General features: G+C 43.3%; 1 protein-coding gene across 5 annotated transcripts in view; it reads right to left on the reverse strand.

Moving 5' to 3' along the window:
• Positions 1-5,116: 5,116 nt before the first annotated feature.
• PLA2G4C (phospholipase A2 group IVC) overlaps positions 5,117-15,085 on the reverse strand; it is a 43,063-nt gene continuing 33,094 nt past the window's right edge. For 4 of the 5 annotated variants that reach the window (XM_084770120.1, XM_084770118.1, XM_084770117.1 and 1 more), the window contains exons 12-17: positions 14,948-15,043; positions 13,691-13,845; positions 11,854-12,025; positions 9,258-9,408; positions 8,535-8,663; positions 5,117-6,862 (exon numbers count right to left, since the gene is read on the reverse strand). In XM_084770120.1, coding sequence (XP_084626246.1) covers positions 6,445-6,862; positions 8,535-8,663; positions 9,258-9,408; positions 11,854-12,025; positions 13,691-13,845; positions 14,948-15,043 — 1,121 coding nt within the window. In that variant the 3' untranslated portion in view covers positions 5,117-6,444. The remainder of the gene's footprint in view (positions 6,863-8,534; positions 8,664-9,257; positions 9,409-11,853; positions 12,026-13,690; positions 13,846-14,947; positions 15,044-15,085) is intronic. The other variant, XM_084770119.1, reaches the window with a different exon arrangement.

Below are 15,085 nucleotides of genomic sequence, written 5' to 3' on the forward strand. Positions count from 1 at the left end.
CAATATACAGTGTATACATGTATGAAATTGCCAATGAATAAATAAAAGATAAAAAGGAACTGCTTGATATCAGGTGTTACGTGACCTTTTGAGGAGACATAAATATATAAGATAAGGCACTAGCAGCCAATCAAAGCAACAATTCTACCAAAGTCTGACTTGGTGAGCCAGTGAGTTTATTGGGGTTACCTACAGGAATATAAATGATGGATTATGATCCAGATGCAGCTACATCACCAAAAACCTCATCTCAGAACAGGTAATGAGTCATAAATGTTGCACATTGGAAAATCCCTACACAACTTGCAGGCAGCTCCCCTGTGGAGTGTCCTCACCTCTAGAAATTAAGATTTATATAACCCTGAATAAGAACCTTGTGAATCATGTAATTATCTGAGCTTCTTTGGTCATGTAAGTTTCATGAGCTTCCTGAACCTCATAGGTTTGATAGTTTCCTTAGTCTTATAGGCCTTCCTTCCAGAGGAAAATTGCTACACAACACTAGGCTCTAAGAAATGAGTGTGCAGAAGATGAGGAGCACGGCACTCATCAGCCTCTGCTCCTCTCTTTCTCTCCTTTTGTTCCTTCTGGATACTTCTGGGGGAAGAGCAAAGTTAGGAATGTAAGGAGGGTGAGAAGTCTTAACAGCATCAGAGCTCAGAGGTGGTGAGGCACATTCACACATGTTGATTAGGGGTCATGTGATATGGAAAACCAAAGCAAATGTGGTGAGGGGATTCCCCACATATATGCAGCATAGCTCAGAAGATATTATCGTTTCAGCATGATTTCAATGCGCCCCAAGGATTCACGTGTTAGCAGTTTCGTCCTCAATAGGAAATCATTATGAGTGGTATCCTAGTAAGGGATTAATGTATTTTTCCATGGGAAACCCACTGAGTGTTCTCCAAAAAAAGCAAACTTTTACTTTTAAAAAAAAATGAGCCTGGTGCTTGAAGAGAAAAAACAGGATAGGAAAGAAAGCGTGGAAGGGAATGAAAGTGGGGGGAGCAGGAGGACAGAGGGCTTGCAGAGAGAAGAGAAACCATGGCCTGGGGCACCTCTGAGACAGGATGGAGACTCACAACAGGGCAGGCTCCTGGGAGAATACAGGGGTGGCTAGCTGAGACCTCTACTAGCAGCAGACTTGGAGACTGAATGGGCCACCCTCTAATCAGACAGTACTCCTAGGAGAGGGAGGGGAACACCAACCCATCCACAAAAACTTCTACCTAAAATTTACCCTGTCTGCAATGTGTGCAGGGATAAATAAAGAGCAGAGATTGAGGGAATGTCCGACTAATGCCTGGCCACACTACGCAAGAGAGCCAACCCTGACACTAACAAGAACACTCTGCTATACCTGCAAACGGGAGTCTCAGGCTCCACCCAGCAAAAAAAAATTGAAATATATGCTGAACCTCACAGCCAAACATTGGGCGAAGAGCAGAGAGCCTTGTAGAAGAGGAGGAGGAAGGATAGAAGGACTCAGAAGAGTAGCTCCACAAGAAGACCAATATAACCAACTAACCCGGGCCCAGAGGTGCCTACAGAGACTGAAACACCAACCAAGAACCATATATGAACTGGACCTAGGCCTCCTACACATATGTAGCAGATGAGCAGCTTGGTCTTCAAGTGGGTTCCCTAGTAAGGGGAGCAGGGGCTGTCTCTGACATGGACTTTCTGGTATGCTTTTCAGTTACTTCCCCTGGCAGGGCTTCCTTACCAGGCTACTGTAGTAGAGGGCCCACTCAATCCTGATATGACTTGGTATGCTGAGATGTGTAGGTCAAGGTGAGGGGCTCCTATTTTCTGAGGGGGGAGAGGAACATGGAGAAGAGGGAAGGAAAGTGGGACCAGAAGGAGGAGGATGGGGGTTGCAATTGGAATGTAAAATGAATAATTAAACTGATTAATTTAAGAGAGGAAAAAAATGAGCCTGACCACTCCAGGCTGATTTCCTATATCACTGTTCTCTTATCTGTGTCTCGTCTGTCTGTCTGTCTGTCTGTCTGTCTGTCTGTCTGTCTGTCTCTCTCTCTCTCTCTCTCTCTCTCTCTCTCTCTCTCTCTCTCTTTCTCTTTCTTCTTCTTCTTCTTCTTCATTCTACCCTGCATTATCTTGTCTGCCAGATGATACAACCAAGGAAGCTCTCACCAATACCTATTCCTTATAAATACCATGCCTTTAAACACCCAAAACTTTGAGTTATATAAGCATAATTTCTCTAGTGAGTTCCTAGCTTCAGACACATTGTAACAGTAATGGAAAACAGGCTAGTACATGAGCCCTGGAAGTGAGAGGGTGTGGATGATTTGAAGGCAATATCCAGGGTATGGCTTGTAGGTAGTTATCTTGGTGGAAGTCTACCTATGGAAATTTTGCATATTCTTTGTGTAATTATATAAGTACATATTAATATTTACACATGTCTATATATACATATATATGTATATACACAATATTATAGCCCACCACAGTCTAAGGAATGTCTACTCACAAAGGTACTATAACTATAACTATACCTGCTCAGGGTTGGCACCACACTCAGTGAGATGGGCCCTTCCACATAAATCACCAAACAAGACAGTTCCTCTCAGACATGGCCACAGGCCAATTTGATGGAGACAATTCTTCAGTTAGGGCTCTCCCTTCCCAGGCAATTCTATGTTATGTCAGGCTGACAATAAAAACTAACTACCACATTAACCTAGACTAGCCTATAGGCATAATTCAGGAAGACACTGATGAAGACTAGCTGCCATTGAAGGTTGTCTTGATTTTATTCACAACTACAAAGGTGAGGGGCTGAAAGTGAAGCATGCTTCCTCTTGTTGCTTTGTTGGTCTGTTTGCTTGTTTTATAATCAACTCTGTCCCAAAAGTTGGAGGGTGGGGCCTAATGTCTAGAAGAGAGAGAATGCAATTAGAAGGATTGTGACCTAACAGCTGCCAGATCTCTTGCTGTTGGAAAAGGGAGCTATTAATAGGAGAAAGACAGAAAGAGCCTCAGAGTATTGGGCTGTAATAATATATAATGTGTGTGTGTGTGTGTGTGTGTGTGTGTGTGTGTGTGTGTGTGTGTTTTCATGGATTTCAACATGAACACAAAACTTCAGTGTGTGTCTTAGTTTTTTTTTCGGTTGCTGTGATAAAACACCATGACCATAGTTCCTTAGAGAAGAAAGGTTTTATTTAATCTTTTTGTTTGTTTGTTTTATTTAATCTTACATTTAAGAGTCCATAATGGTAGAGAGAGCATGGTGGCTGGAATGTGAAGCTGAGAGTTCACATCTTGATCCATAAAGTACAAAGTGGAGAAAGCAAACTAGAAGCAGAGGAGGCTTTTTAATCTCAAAGTCCACCCTCTAGCGATGCCGCCAGTGACCGGCTTCTTTCAGCAAGGATGCACCGCCTAAACCTCCCCAGAACAGTACCACCACCTGGAGGCAAGGGTTCAAATGCCTGAGACTGTGGCAGGCATTTCCCATCTAAACCACCATTCTAGTGCCCTTTGTGGCCCTAGCGCTTTCCACGCAGGGGACATAGACGTTGTGACTCTGGCATACTGAGTACCTCCAGTATCAGGTCTTGACTTACAAATACGATTATTCACTGAAAGGAACTAAGGCCCCTTGAAGAGTAGTGAAATCCATGACCTAAAAAGGAAATGTGCAAGGGAAGTCTGAGGCATCAAAGCACGGGATTGCTCAGAGAATCATGGAACATGCCAGAAGAACCCAGAGCTCAGCATCACAGAGTTGCATGACTGTGCTGGGAATTTTGAAAATAAATGTCAATAATGTAGGGTATTACAGAAAAGCAAGTCCTTGTTAATATAAATTAAAGACAAATGGAAAGTATATCAAAAAGTAAGGTATCTCCAAACATCTCCATACAAAATACCAATTTCCCTTCCCTCTTCTCTCCCTTCCTTCCAGTACTGGGGATGGAACCCACGACTTTGCAGTACTCTGGGCAAACTCTAGCAATTTGCAAGGGATACATTTAGAGTGAAGATCTCTGGTGGGTGCATCTTATGATACCAAAATAAATATCCTGAGTTACTTAACTATTCAAAATGATGTATCTCCCAAGAGGCTGCAAAAAGAACAAAAGTAGGGTGGAGAGATGGCTCAGTGGGTAACAGCATGACCTCAGCACTCACACAGAAAGCTAGGCTTCCCCTTGTTTGTCATCCCAGTGCTGTGGAAGAACAGACAGGATGGTCACTGGAGCTTGCAGGCCGCAAGTCTAGCTCCGAGTTCAATGGACAGACACTGTCTCACAGGAATAAGGTGAAGAATGAGAGAGCAGCATAACAGATGTCCACCTCTGGCCTCTGCAAGCACACACACAGATATCTGCACCCATACACACACATGCACACATACCATATGCCACACTCACATCTGCATACACTTTTTTTAAAGGGACACGGTATTCATCACTTCTATGATGTCCCTAATTTCAATCATAGGCAACCATCAAAACTACAAAAGCAACTAATCTAAAAACTTCAAAAAGGACAGGAGGCTACCAAGAAGAGACTTGATACCCTATGAGCATATACAGGGGGAGGTAATCCCCCTCAGCCACAGTCATAGGGGAGGGGAGTAAGGGGAAAATGGGAGGGAGGGAGGAATGGGAGGATACAAGGGATGGGATAACCATTGAGATGTAATATGGATAAATTAATAAAAACAAAACAAAAAAGCTTCAAAAGGTCAAGGTCACAGACTGAATGAAAGACTGAGGACCTCGCTGAACTTTAAAGAGACCAAGAAGACAATGGTCCAGTGCAACAAAGGATTCTGAGCCCAGACTCTTTTACCTCAGGTCAGTATCAGGACAACCAATCATTCACTGATCATCTTTGCTGTTTCTTGCCTCATGTGTGCAACATGGTAACTTCATCCTTCATGGTCTCATAGCCCAGTACCTGCATGCACATCTGCCTACATGTTCAAACCCTCTTTCTATGAGGGCAATGGTCATAGTGGATTAGCACCCACCTAATCAGTTTATCTTAATTTCTTGACATCTGTAAATTCCTCATTTCCTTTTAAGGTCATCTCCACAAACACGTTTTGTAAAAAATAAACCATTGAATTCATAACAGCGTTTAATGTTTATTGAGCCATCAAGAAGAGTGAAGTTACACTTTAGAAAAATGGACAGACTTGGAACCCATCATGTTAAGCAGTTTAAGCCAGCCTCAAAAAGACTAGCATCATGTTTCCTTCATAAGTGTAATAGCTACCTACCTACTATTTTTCACCTATCATCTATTTGTCATCTATCTATATTATCTATCTACCCTGAATTTATCATCTATCTCATTACCTACCTTATCTAATTACCTTGTATCTACCATATCTATCTTTCTCTTCTCTATCTCTACATAGACATATGTAATAAACATGAAAGGCGGACAAGGTTACGGAAGGAAAGGAGTCCAAAGAAGTAGAGGACAATAGGGAAATTGGGGGAGAAAAGAAGACAATGTTGCATGTCTTCTTTTATATGCAGAATTTAAATTAAAATACACATTGATGCATACGTACATATCTATGATACAAAACCAGGAGGGGATTTATTAAAAGATTTTTTTATTTTATTTATTGCATATGAGTGCTTCATCTGCCGAAGAGGGAATAGATGGTTGTGAGCCACCATGTGGTTGCTGGGAATTGAACTAAGGACCTCTGGAAGAGCAAGCAGCACTCTTAACCACTGAACCATCTCTCTAGCCCTGGAGGGGATTTTTTAAAGGAGGAAAAAACACCCACATAAGAAAAAAGTGGGGCCAAAATGACATAGTGGGGAATGCCATGATGAACCCCACTATCTTGAATGCCATCTAAAGACAATAATTTGGGGAAAAATGAGTAATGCCTCTTGAAAATTTTGTCTGAACCAAAGCTCATCTAAGATCTTAGGATTTAATTCAGCTGAGCCTCCCAGGACCCAGCCACATCATCTATTCCACAAATGATGAAAGTGAGTGAGGCACACATGTGAAGGGACTTGCCCATGTAGATCCTTCAAACTCGGCCACTGAGTTACAGGTGGAAGGGATGGAAAGGAGAGGGAGGAGGCAAGCAGGAAGGAGGGGCTGAGGCAGCTGATAAGACAAGCAGGGAAAGTATCTACCTGAATCAGAGTGAAGGGAAGGTGTTGAGAGAGAATGCAAGCCACAACAGCATGTTGGAAAAAGAAGAAATACCAAGTACATCAAGGGTGGCACGGGATGCAAGAGAGTGGTGAAGGACTAATAAATGTATCATTAATCTGTTGGCCAAGCAGCAAGCTTTTACAGAACGTTTTTTGGCTTGGCGGGGACAGGCCATTATTTAAGCTAAGGTCTCTTCTTTTTACAGAGCCAACCAGTCTGACAGGGAGTATAAAATGGGCAGCTATAGAAGGATGAGAGAAAAATTTAAGAGGTTTTGGTCTCAACCATTATATCCATTTTAGTCACATGGATGTTGGACATGATGGCTGTGATGATCAAGGAGTCGTGTTCTATCTTCAGGGTCCCCTGGGGGATCTGGAGAACATGCTTTGCCACCTTTATCTCTGGAGACCCATTTCCCTGAATGCTGTCAAAGATACTCTCCAGGTCCCTGGAGACTGGTTCAGTTATAATGGCTATGGCAAACTCAATTCTGTGAAGGGCATAGTTGAAGGGAACAGAGAACATCAAGGCCAGGTGGACACTTGGGCCCTGGTAGACCAGTAGGCCCACAGTGCCCTGGAAGCTGCAGCTCTTCCTCTCAAAAGAACAGTTGATGGTGGACTCTGGAGAGAGCACAGGTGGTGGGTCCACTAATACATTCCCACTCTGCAAGTAGTACCTGGGAAAGAGGAGGTACAGGTCACTATTGGTCTACGTAGGTGATCTTGCATGTCAGAGGAGAATGGAAGATCTGGAGGCCTCTAGAGATTGTTGAGTGGGTTTGAAGAAAGACAATCCCTTATTCCACAAGAATACCTAGAACTGATCCCAGCTTCACTCCTTCAGAGGCATTCCCATAATCTATGCCTATTGTGTAAGTATTTGTCTATCTAATGATGTCAAGTCTAGGGACAACTGTTCAGATCTAGGCAAGAAGTTAACTATTTAACCTACGTCAGATTAGGCCTGTCAGAATCCACAACATATTTCACTCTGTGTTCTCTGCACCTTCAGACTGAGCCGTCAATAACAGCTTTCTTCTTGCTTATTCAACAGGCCAAAGCCATTCTACTCGAGATTCTTTGCATGTGGTTTTGTTTTATGTGGAACGCCTTGTGTGATGCCACAGACTTTATGGCTAGCCCTCTTTTCCCTGTGCTATGCAACCGGATTCGCCCAGTTCACCATTTAAGTGCTTGATAACAAGAAAACCAAGTTCATTGCCCGTGAACAGTGGCAGCTGGGAGAAACTATGTTCGTCTCTGCCATGTGACGTGGCAACTCCTCCCATGTTAAAGAAAACCACAAGAGTCTGAGAGAATGAGAAAGTACAGCACTGCTGCTACATTCATGAACTTACAGCTGGGGTTCCTTATCAAGCCAGTCAAAGGCCTATACAGGGTTGGGGAGGAACACCCAAGCTCATACCCCTACATGAGGAGCTAATTACAAATTGAAAGTTTCTAGAAGAGAGAAGGTCTAGTTTCTTTAAGGTGTCTTCCTGGTAGGTCTACAGACCAATCTCCAATGGATGACCCTCCACCCCAATACCCATATGGGTATCACCAAATGAACTAAGTAGGTAATAAAAAAATAGAACATGAAGTCTAGAGAGGGATCTGGGGGAATCTGGGAAGGATTGGAGGAGGTTTTGCAGAACAAATATGATCAAAATTCTCAAAGAAAAATTAAAAGTATTCCTTTTTTGTTTATTTGATTGGTTGGTTGGTTGGTTGGTTGGTTGGTTGGGTTGGGTTGGGTTAGGTTGGGTTTTGGTTTTTCAAGACAGGGTTTCTCTCATAGTCCTGGCTTCCTGGACTTTCTTTGTAGACCTGGCTGGCCTTGAACTCCACCTGCTTCAGCCTTTCCAGTGCTGGAATTAAAGGCATGCACCATTGCACCTGGCCTAAGTATTACATTTTTTAAAGTAAGACTGTTGTCTTAGCAGTTACTAGCACTAGCTGTACTTACAGAGGACCCAGGTTGGATTCCCAGCACACACATAGCAGCTCACAACCACCTGTAACTCCAGTTCCAAGGGATCCAATGCCCTCTTCCATCCTCCACAGCACACATGGTACAAGTCCATATATGCAGGGGAAAATACTTATACATATAGGATAAGCAAATCAGTTTTTAAAAGTAAGATCATTACAAACTTACCTTAGCCTGTTAGCACACATGCTATGAGATTTTTATTAAAAGGAAAGCTGAGGTTTAACCTGTCTGTATCTACCTGATCTGCCGTCACATGCTAGGCCTTGTCTCTAAACCAGAAATGTCTAGTACATAATGAAAATGGGGATGTCTAGGGGCAGGATTTGGGAAGACAAGACAAGGTTGAAACTTACAAGGGATTCTTGAATGTTATGCCTGTGTCATTAGATATCTTGATCTCCACAGTCCGAGAGCCTTGGACATCCTGTACTGTGTCGCCTGAGCTGTCCTCCATATACACCCTTGGGAAGGTCCTAGGTTTCCTGAGAGCAGAATGAAAAGCAACGCTGAACGCCATCTGATAGACATTTCTGAGGCCAGGGGCCATGAGTGAGGACTCACTGTTAGTTGTTAAGGGCCTTGATAGGGGTGGTCACTCAATACATGCTCTTTGGTTAATAGAAAATCCTCGGTTATTTGGCCCCCCTAGGCAGCCCCGACTCCCATAACAACCTAGTGCACTCTGCTTTGTGCTTCATAAAACCACTCCAGCACTTCCCACTGCCTTTCTTCTCCCCTACACAGATCCAAGCTCAAGTAGGAAGAAATGGATTCTCTCTTCCCATAACTGTTCATTTTTAGTACAGAGGATGGAAGCCAGGGTTTCCTACACATTAAATAAGTACTCTACCATTGAGCGCTGGAGGGCTCTTGGCAGGGCATCTACCATTGAGCCATATCCCCAACCCCTCCCTTGGGGATACTAGATGAGAGACACTCCCTCGAGCCGTCCTGGAAGATTCTAGACAGGAGCTCAATTGCCAACCATATCCACAACCCTTACATCAGACAACTGAAAGTCAGCTCTACAACAGATATCCCCCTAGCTCCAACTCAGGATCAGAGCTGACACTCACCCAGCCACTCTCCTCATCTCATTAAGGATATTATCTCTGTTTTTCCAGACATTCTCTCTAGACATCTTTAGCAAATCCTTCACCAAGTCTGGTGTGTAGGTGTCAGATAGTTTCATTGTGTCATACTTTTGTCTCCATGTCTCAATGTTATCTGAAATGGAACCAAGCCAAGAAAAACATATGTCAGGTTGGGTTGTATCCATTTATGTCAGGGGTTGGTAAACTATTTTTGTAGGCCAAACCCAGCTGGCCCACCACTTGGCTTTATAAATAGAGGTGCTGGTATAGAGCACTTTATGAAATGAAGCATATGTTTTACTATCTAGTCTCCATACCTGCACAAAGGAGAGAGAATGTCTCCTTTTCCATATTAATCTGCACTGCCTGGGACGATGGCTGATGCAGGTGACTAATACTTGTTAAAAGAAGGAAGATAGGGGCTGAAGAGACAGCTCAGCAGTTAGAAGAAATAGCTGCTTTCCAGAGGACACAGGCTTAATTCCCAGCATCCATGGTGGTGGTACACAACTATCTTTAACTCCCGTTCTATAGGATCTGATGCCCTCTACTGGCCTCCTTGGGTACCGGCATGCACATGCTGCACATACATACATGCAGACAAAAAATACCCATACACATAAAACATCTTTAAAAAAATAAAATAAAACAAGGCATGATGGTGCATACCTATCATTGTAACACTTGGAAACCAAGACTGGAGAATTATGAGTTCGAGCTGAGGCTAAGCTGAATAGTGAGAGCCCTGTCTTAAAAATAAAATTAACCGTCAATGCAGTGTGGCTCACAGGAGGAGCTTGAATGAGACAAGACACTTCTGCTCTATCCCATTCCAATTACCAAGGCAATGGTATTCGAAAGCCCTTTAGATGGTTATTGATAAGAGAGAACCAAGACCTCAGACTGAGAGGCCTGAGTCTACAATATGCTAAAGTTGAGAGTTTTAGTTTATTGTTGTCTCGATGGCTGCCACAAAAGTGATATTATTGACTAGTTTTTTTTGTTGTTGTTGTTAGTTGACTAGTTATTCTTGCAAATCTCATCATTAAATGAGAATGTTGGTGTGTATTTCAGTAACTTTAAACAAAAAAAAATATATCTATGGGATTTGAAATATCCCTGAAAAAGTCATGTCTGGAAGGCTGGTCCCTCAATTCAGCCAGTGGTTGTGGGAAGGAAGTTTAGAAAGCAATTGAATTGTGCAGGATATGACCTTATTTATAAATGATTAACCAAATGACATGTTCATAATTTCCTGACATATTCAGGTATGATGAAATCTTAGAATGTATGACCTCCATCTGGAGGATTTGTTCCCTGTCTCTCACTATCCATAAACTGAGCTGCACACTGCTCTACCCTGTATTTGACCCCAAAACCCTGTTTCTATTGCACCAAGCCCAGAAATTAGGGAGCCAAGTGACCCTGTAGTAAAATCATTAAACCATGCAAAAACAGTAAAGCTTAACTACTACAAGCCTATTTTCATTATATTTTACTAAACTAGTTATTGCTTAAAGTTATATTCCTATTAATAACTTGAGATTTCCATACAATGACTTTTAATCATATTCATTCTGCTTGATCAATTCTTCTCATTTTTATCTCCCTACACTCTCAATTTTTCTCCTTACCACTTCTTTTTAAAGACCTATTGGGTCTAATTTTATAATAATGATGGGACAGACATGGTCATCACTAATAAAGAGTAATGCCAGGGCACTGATGTAATTTCAAGCATAACCATCTATCATTACAAGTGCTGCTTGGATTAATATCTTAAAACAAATGTTCCTGTTAACTTCATTGAATAATAAAACAACTATGCACATTAAAAAATAAAAAAAAATAAAAATAAAATTAACAGGGGCTGGAAAATAGATCCACGAAACTTATAGAGCTCTTTCAGAGGACTGAACTTCAGTTCCCATTGTGTCAGGTGATTCAAAACACTCTGTAAATCTAGCCCCAGAAGATCCAATGTCTCTGTCCTCTTTGGCCAGCAGAAAGAACATCCGACACCATATATGACTCACATGTGCAATCTCAGCACTTGGAAGGTTGAGGGAATGTGATGCTGAGTTCAAAGCCAGCCTGGGTGATAATAATGAGACCCTATCTATAGGAAGAAAAAAAAAGATATGCTTTATACTTTATCCCTTATAGAAAACCCCACTCCAAAGGCAGCAGAGTGGTAGAGCGGCCCAGCGAGTTCAGGGTGGTAAACAGCAGGGCTGAGACTGACAGAACCATCATGCCACATGCTGAGCCCCACCTAGAATTGTTCCCCCAGGACTGTATGACGATTGTGGATGCCCAGGTGGGAGAAGGCAGACTTCCAGGTAGAACAAGAACATCCCAACAAAAAGAGGCAACAGGCAGAAATGTCCAAGACAAAAAAAAAAAAAAAAACAGAAAACATGGCACCCTTTTGGAGGCCACAGGGTGGACAACATGAGGCTTCCTACTCAGCCTCTTGAGCTTTAGATGTTGAAATGTGGACCAGGTGCCCCCTAAGCTGCTGCTCTGCTAGCCCAGATCCCAGGACTCCATACCCTGCTCTTCCTCACACACCTACCTCCACAGTTGTCTTTGTTGAACAGAGTAAAGTGCATGACAACAGGCCCTGTTTCTCCTCTGAGGACGTAGCAGCTCGCTGGGGCTTGGGCCCACTCCTTCAGCTGATCCTCCCTCACTTCAGGGAAGGGGATCGCATGGCATTGGCAGTAGTCTGCTGTAGCCCTGATGGTCTGAGGAGGGGAAAATAAGGAGCATTGAGACGTACTGGAACCTCAGCAAAGACCACAGGAGTAGGGCAGAAAGCACATGGTTATCTCCGGGTTTTGTTTAAGCAGAAGACGTCTCGCATCCAATGAGAGCCAATGAACAGTTTCTTGAGAATGACCTCAGGATCTGTATGAAGGGCAGTGTGCTCCGATGAGGGAGTACCCACAGATATTGGGGACCAGCAAATCTCATTTCCTCCCTGAAAGACTCTTTACCATCTACCTCACAGGGGGAAAATGGATGGTAGCAGACAAAACCAGTTTCCATTACTGACGAACAGAAATGGAAAGTCGGCCGAGCAAATGCTTTTAAATAGCCTGAAGGCTACAATGGCTTTCATCTGCTGCAGCAAACACCCGAGACAATCAGCTTACAATGAAAAAAGGTTGGTTTGGGTCACAGGCCACAGTCGGTTGGCCACATAGTAAAGAGGAGATGACGGAGCAAAACTGTTCACCTCACTAGTCAGGCAGCAGAAAGGGAAAGGGTCACGCTGTCCTTTGAGAAAATGAGCCCAGTAAACTACAGATCTCCCACTAGGCCAGTGGTTTGCAAGCTGTGGGTCAAAACACCCCCTTTGAGGGTCAAAAGACCCTTTCAGAGGAGTCACCTAAGACCGTCAGAAAGCACAGATATTTACATTATGGTTCATGACAGTAGCAAAACTACAGTAGTTATGAAGTAGCAATGAAAATAACTTTATGGCTGGGGGTCACCACAGCATGAGGAACTGTATTACAGGGTCGCAGCATTAGGAAGGTTGAGAACCGCAGCACTGTGTGCATCTCCTCAGTGTTCTGACACTCCCCAATTCCTACACCCTAAGGACCAAGTTCTTAAAACATGGGTTTCTGGGGTACATTTCAGATCCAACTAAAAGAAACATAAATGTAAAATATAAACCTTTACCCACCAGTGATAAAGCTAAGCGGGAAGGCATTTGCTGCCAAGCCTGATGATCCGAGTTTGATCAAACATAAATGCACTTTCATGTATTTATATGCATTCCATAAGGGATTCAAATGCATATTATGTGTGTATATTTTAAAGACAAAATATATAAACTCATACTAAGTGTACTTATTTATTTGTGTGTGTGTACTTATTTGTGTGTGTGTGTGTGTGTGTGTACTTATTTGTGTGTGTGTGTGTGCGCGTGTGTGTGCGCGTGCATGTGTGTGTGTGTGTGTGTGTGTGTGTACTTATTTGTGTGTGTGTGTGTGCGTGCATGTGCCTGTGCGTGTGTGCGTGCGCGTGTGTGTGTGTGTGTGTGCGTGTGCGTGTGTGTGTGTGTGTGCATATGTGCTGCAGTGTGCCTGTGGCATCAGAAGTCAGTTTATGAGATCTACCACACGGGTGTGAAGGATTGAACTCGGGTCGGCAACAAGTACCGTGATCTGCTGAGCTACCCTGCCAGCCTGCAGGCATCTTTAGAGTTTTTAAATGTCTTATTATTTTCTATGTCCATGCACGATGTTGGGGGATGCATGCATACCATAGTGCTCCAGGACAGCAACTACCCAACACCCACTTCCCAGCCAGACCCTGAGTTCTTCTTCCTGGACAGCCCCACCTCTGCCCAGGGCCATCTCCTTCCCTCAAGTACAGGAAAGTTCCTTTTCAATTACCTCCAATGGGTCCCCAGAACTGAAGTCAAACGAGAGGATGAGGTGAGCTTCACGCACGGGAGGCAGAACAAGTGGGTAGGGAGTGTTGATGGCGTAACCAGCATCCACCAGATGGAGAAACTCCCGGCTATGCATGGTCTCATCTGTGATGTTACCTAAACCCAGGAAAAGAACTTGTCTAACCTAAGGCCAGGAGGTAGGTATAGGGAGCAGTTTGTGCAGACAAAGCTGTTGCTCAGAGACGTAACCCCTGAGACCCGTGCCTGGCTACAGTTCATTCCTGCCATTGTCTAGACATGGTTAGAGGGTGCTTCTCAGAGGCCTGTGCCCTGGAAGCTTAAGGAGGGGCTGAGTGGAAGGTGGAGACACCTGCCTCAGAAGGGATTTGTGTTGCAGTGAATTAGCTCTGGAGAGAGCCAACCATTTCTACAATAAGGCCCACCCATCAATGGCTCTGCCCCCTCTCCACGAGGCTGCTCCATCACATTACATTGTAACAAGAGCACCCTAATCAGACAGCGTGAACAAGCAAGGCTTCCTCATCTTGGGCTTTCGTCTTCTAATGCTGTCAGTTAAGCAAACCTCTTTTCTTTATAAAGTACCCAACCTAGGGTATTTTGTTATAACCACGGAAAACAGAGTGATACAATTTCTCAAGCCATGTAGAGTGCTGACTGACCAAGCTGACAATAATATGGAACTCATCTTCCTAGAGAGCTCTCCTTTTCCTAAACTACAAAGGTATCAAGGCACAAAGATGTTGCTTGTGCATAGTCTTATCACAAGAGTGGTGGATGAACTTTAAATGTTTGGGGTTGGTATAGTCTCGGAAGAGGACATGTATACATCGTGAAGAGAAAAGTTTGTTAGAGCTATGAAATAATCTTAAGAGTAAGCCCAAATCCAGTGTCTATTCTATCTGAAGGATGAATGTCAGATCATGAAAGGATAAACTATAATAGATGTTTACATCTTTTCAGAGTCAGGGGGAAACACCTACATTTCAGAAAACTCAATTTTTCTATTGATATAAAAAAGACCATTTGGAAAAAAGGAAAAAGAAAAAAAAAGAACAGAAAAGACCATGTGTCTCTCACTGTGAACCACTACCATGGGGAAGCTCTGCCACTCAGACCAGTGAACACATCCCCACCCCTGCACTCTCAGGAGAGGGATGGGCTGCAATCACCCCCTTGTTCTCCACAGCCTACCCCAGCCCGTGACAGATTAGGGAGACGAAGAGAGGAGCATTCTCACCGGGTTTATAGAGGAAGTTGTAAACAGTTCCCCACTCCCACCTCCAAAAGCAAATTCCAGTTTTACTCAGAAAAGTAAAAACGTCCTGGAGTAAACCTAGATGCAGAAATTGAAAGGTACAAAATAAGTATTATAGGA

This window comes from Acomys minous (genome assembly GCF_964271855.1).
Source record: "Acomys minous genome assembly, chromosome: 20".
Lineage (NCBI taxonomy): Eukaryota > Metazoa > Chordata > Mammalia > Rodentia > Muridae > Acomys > Acomys minous.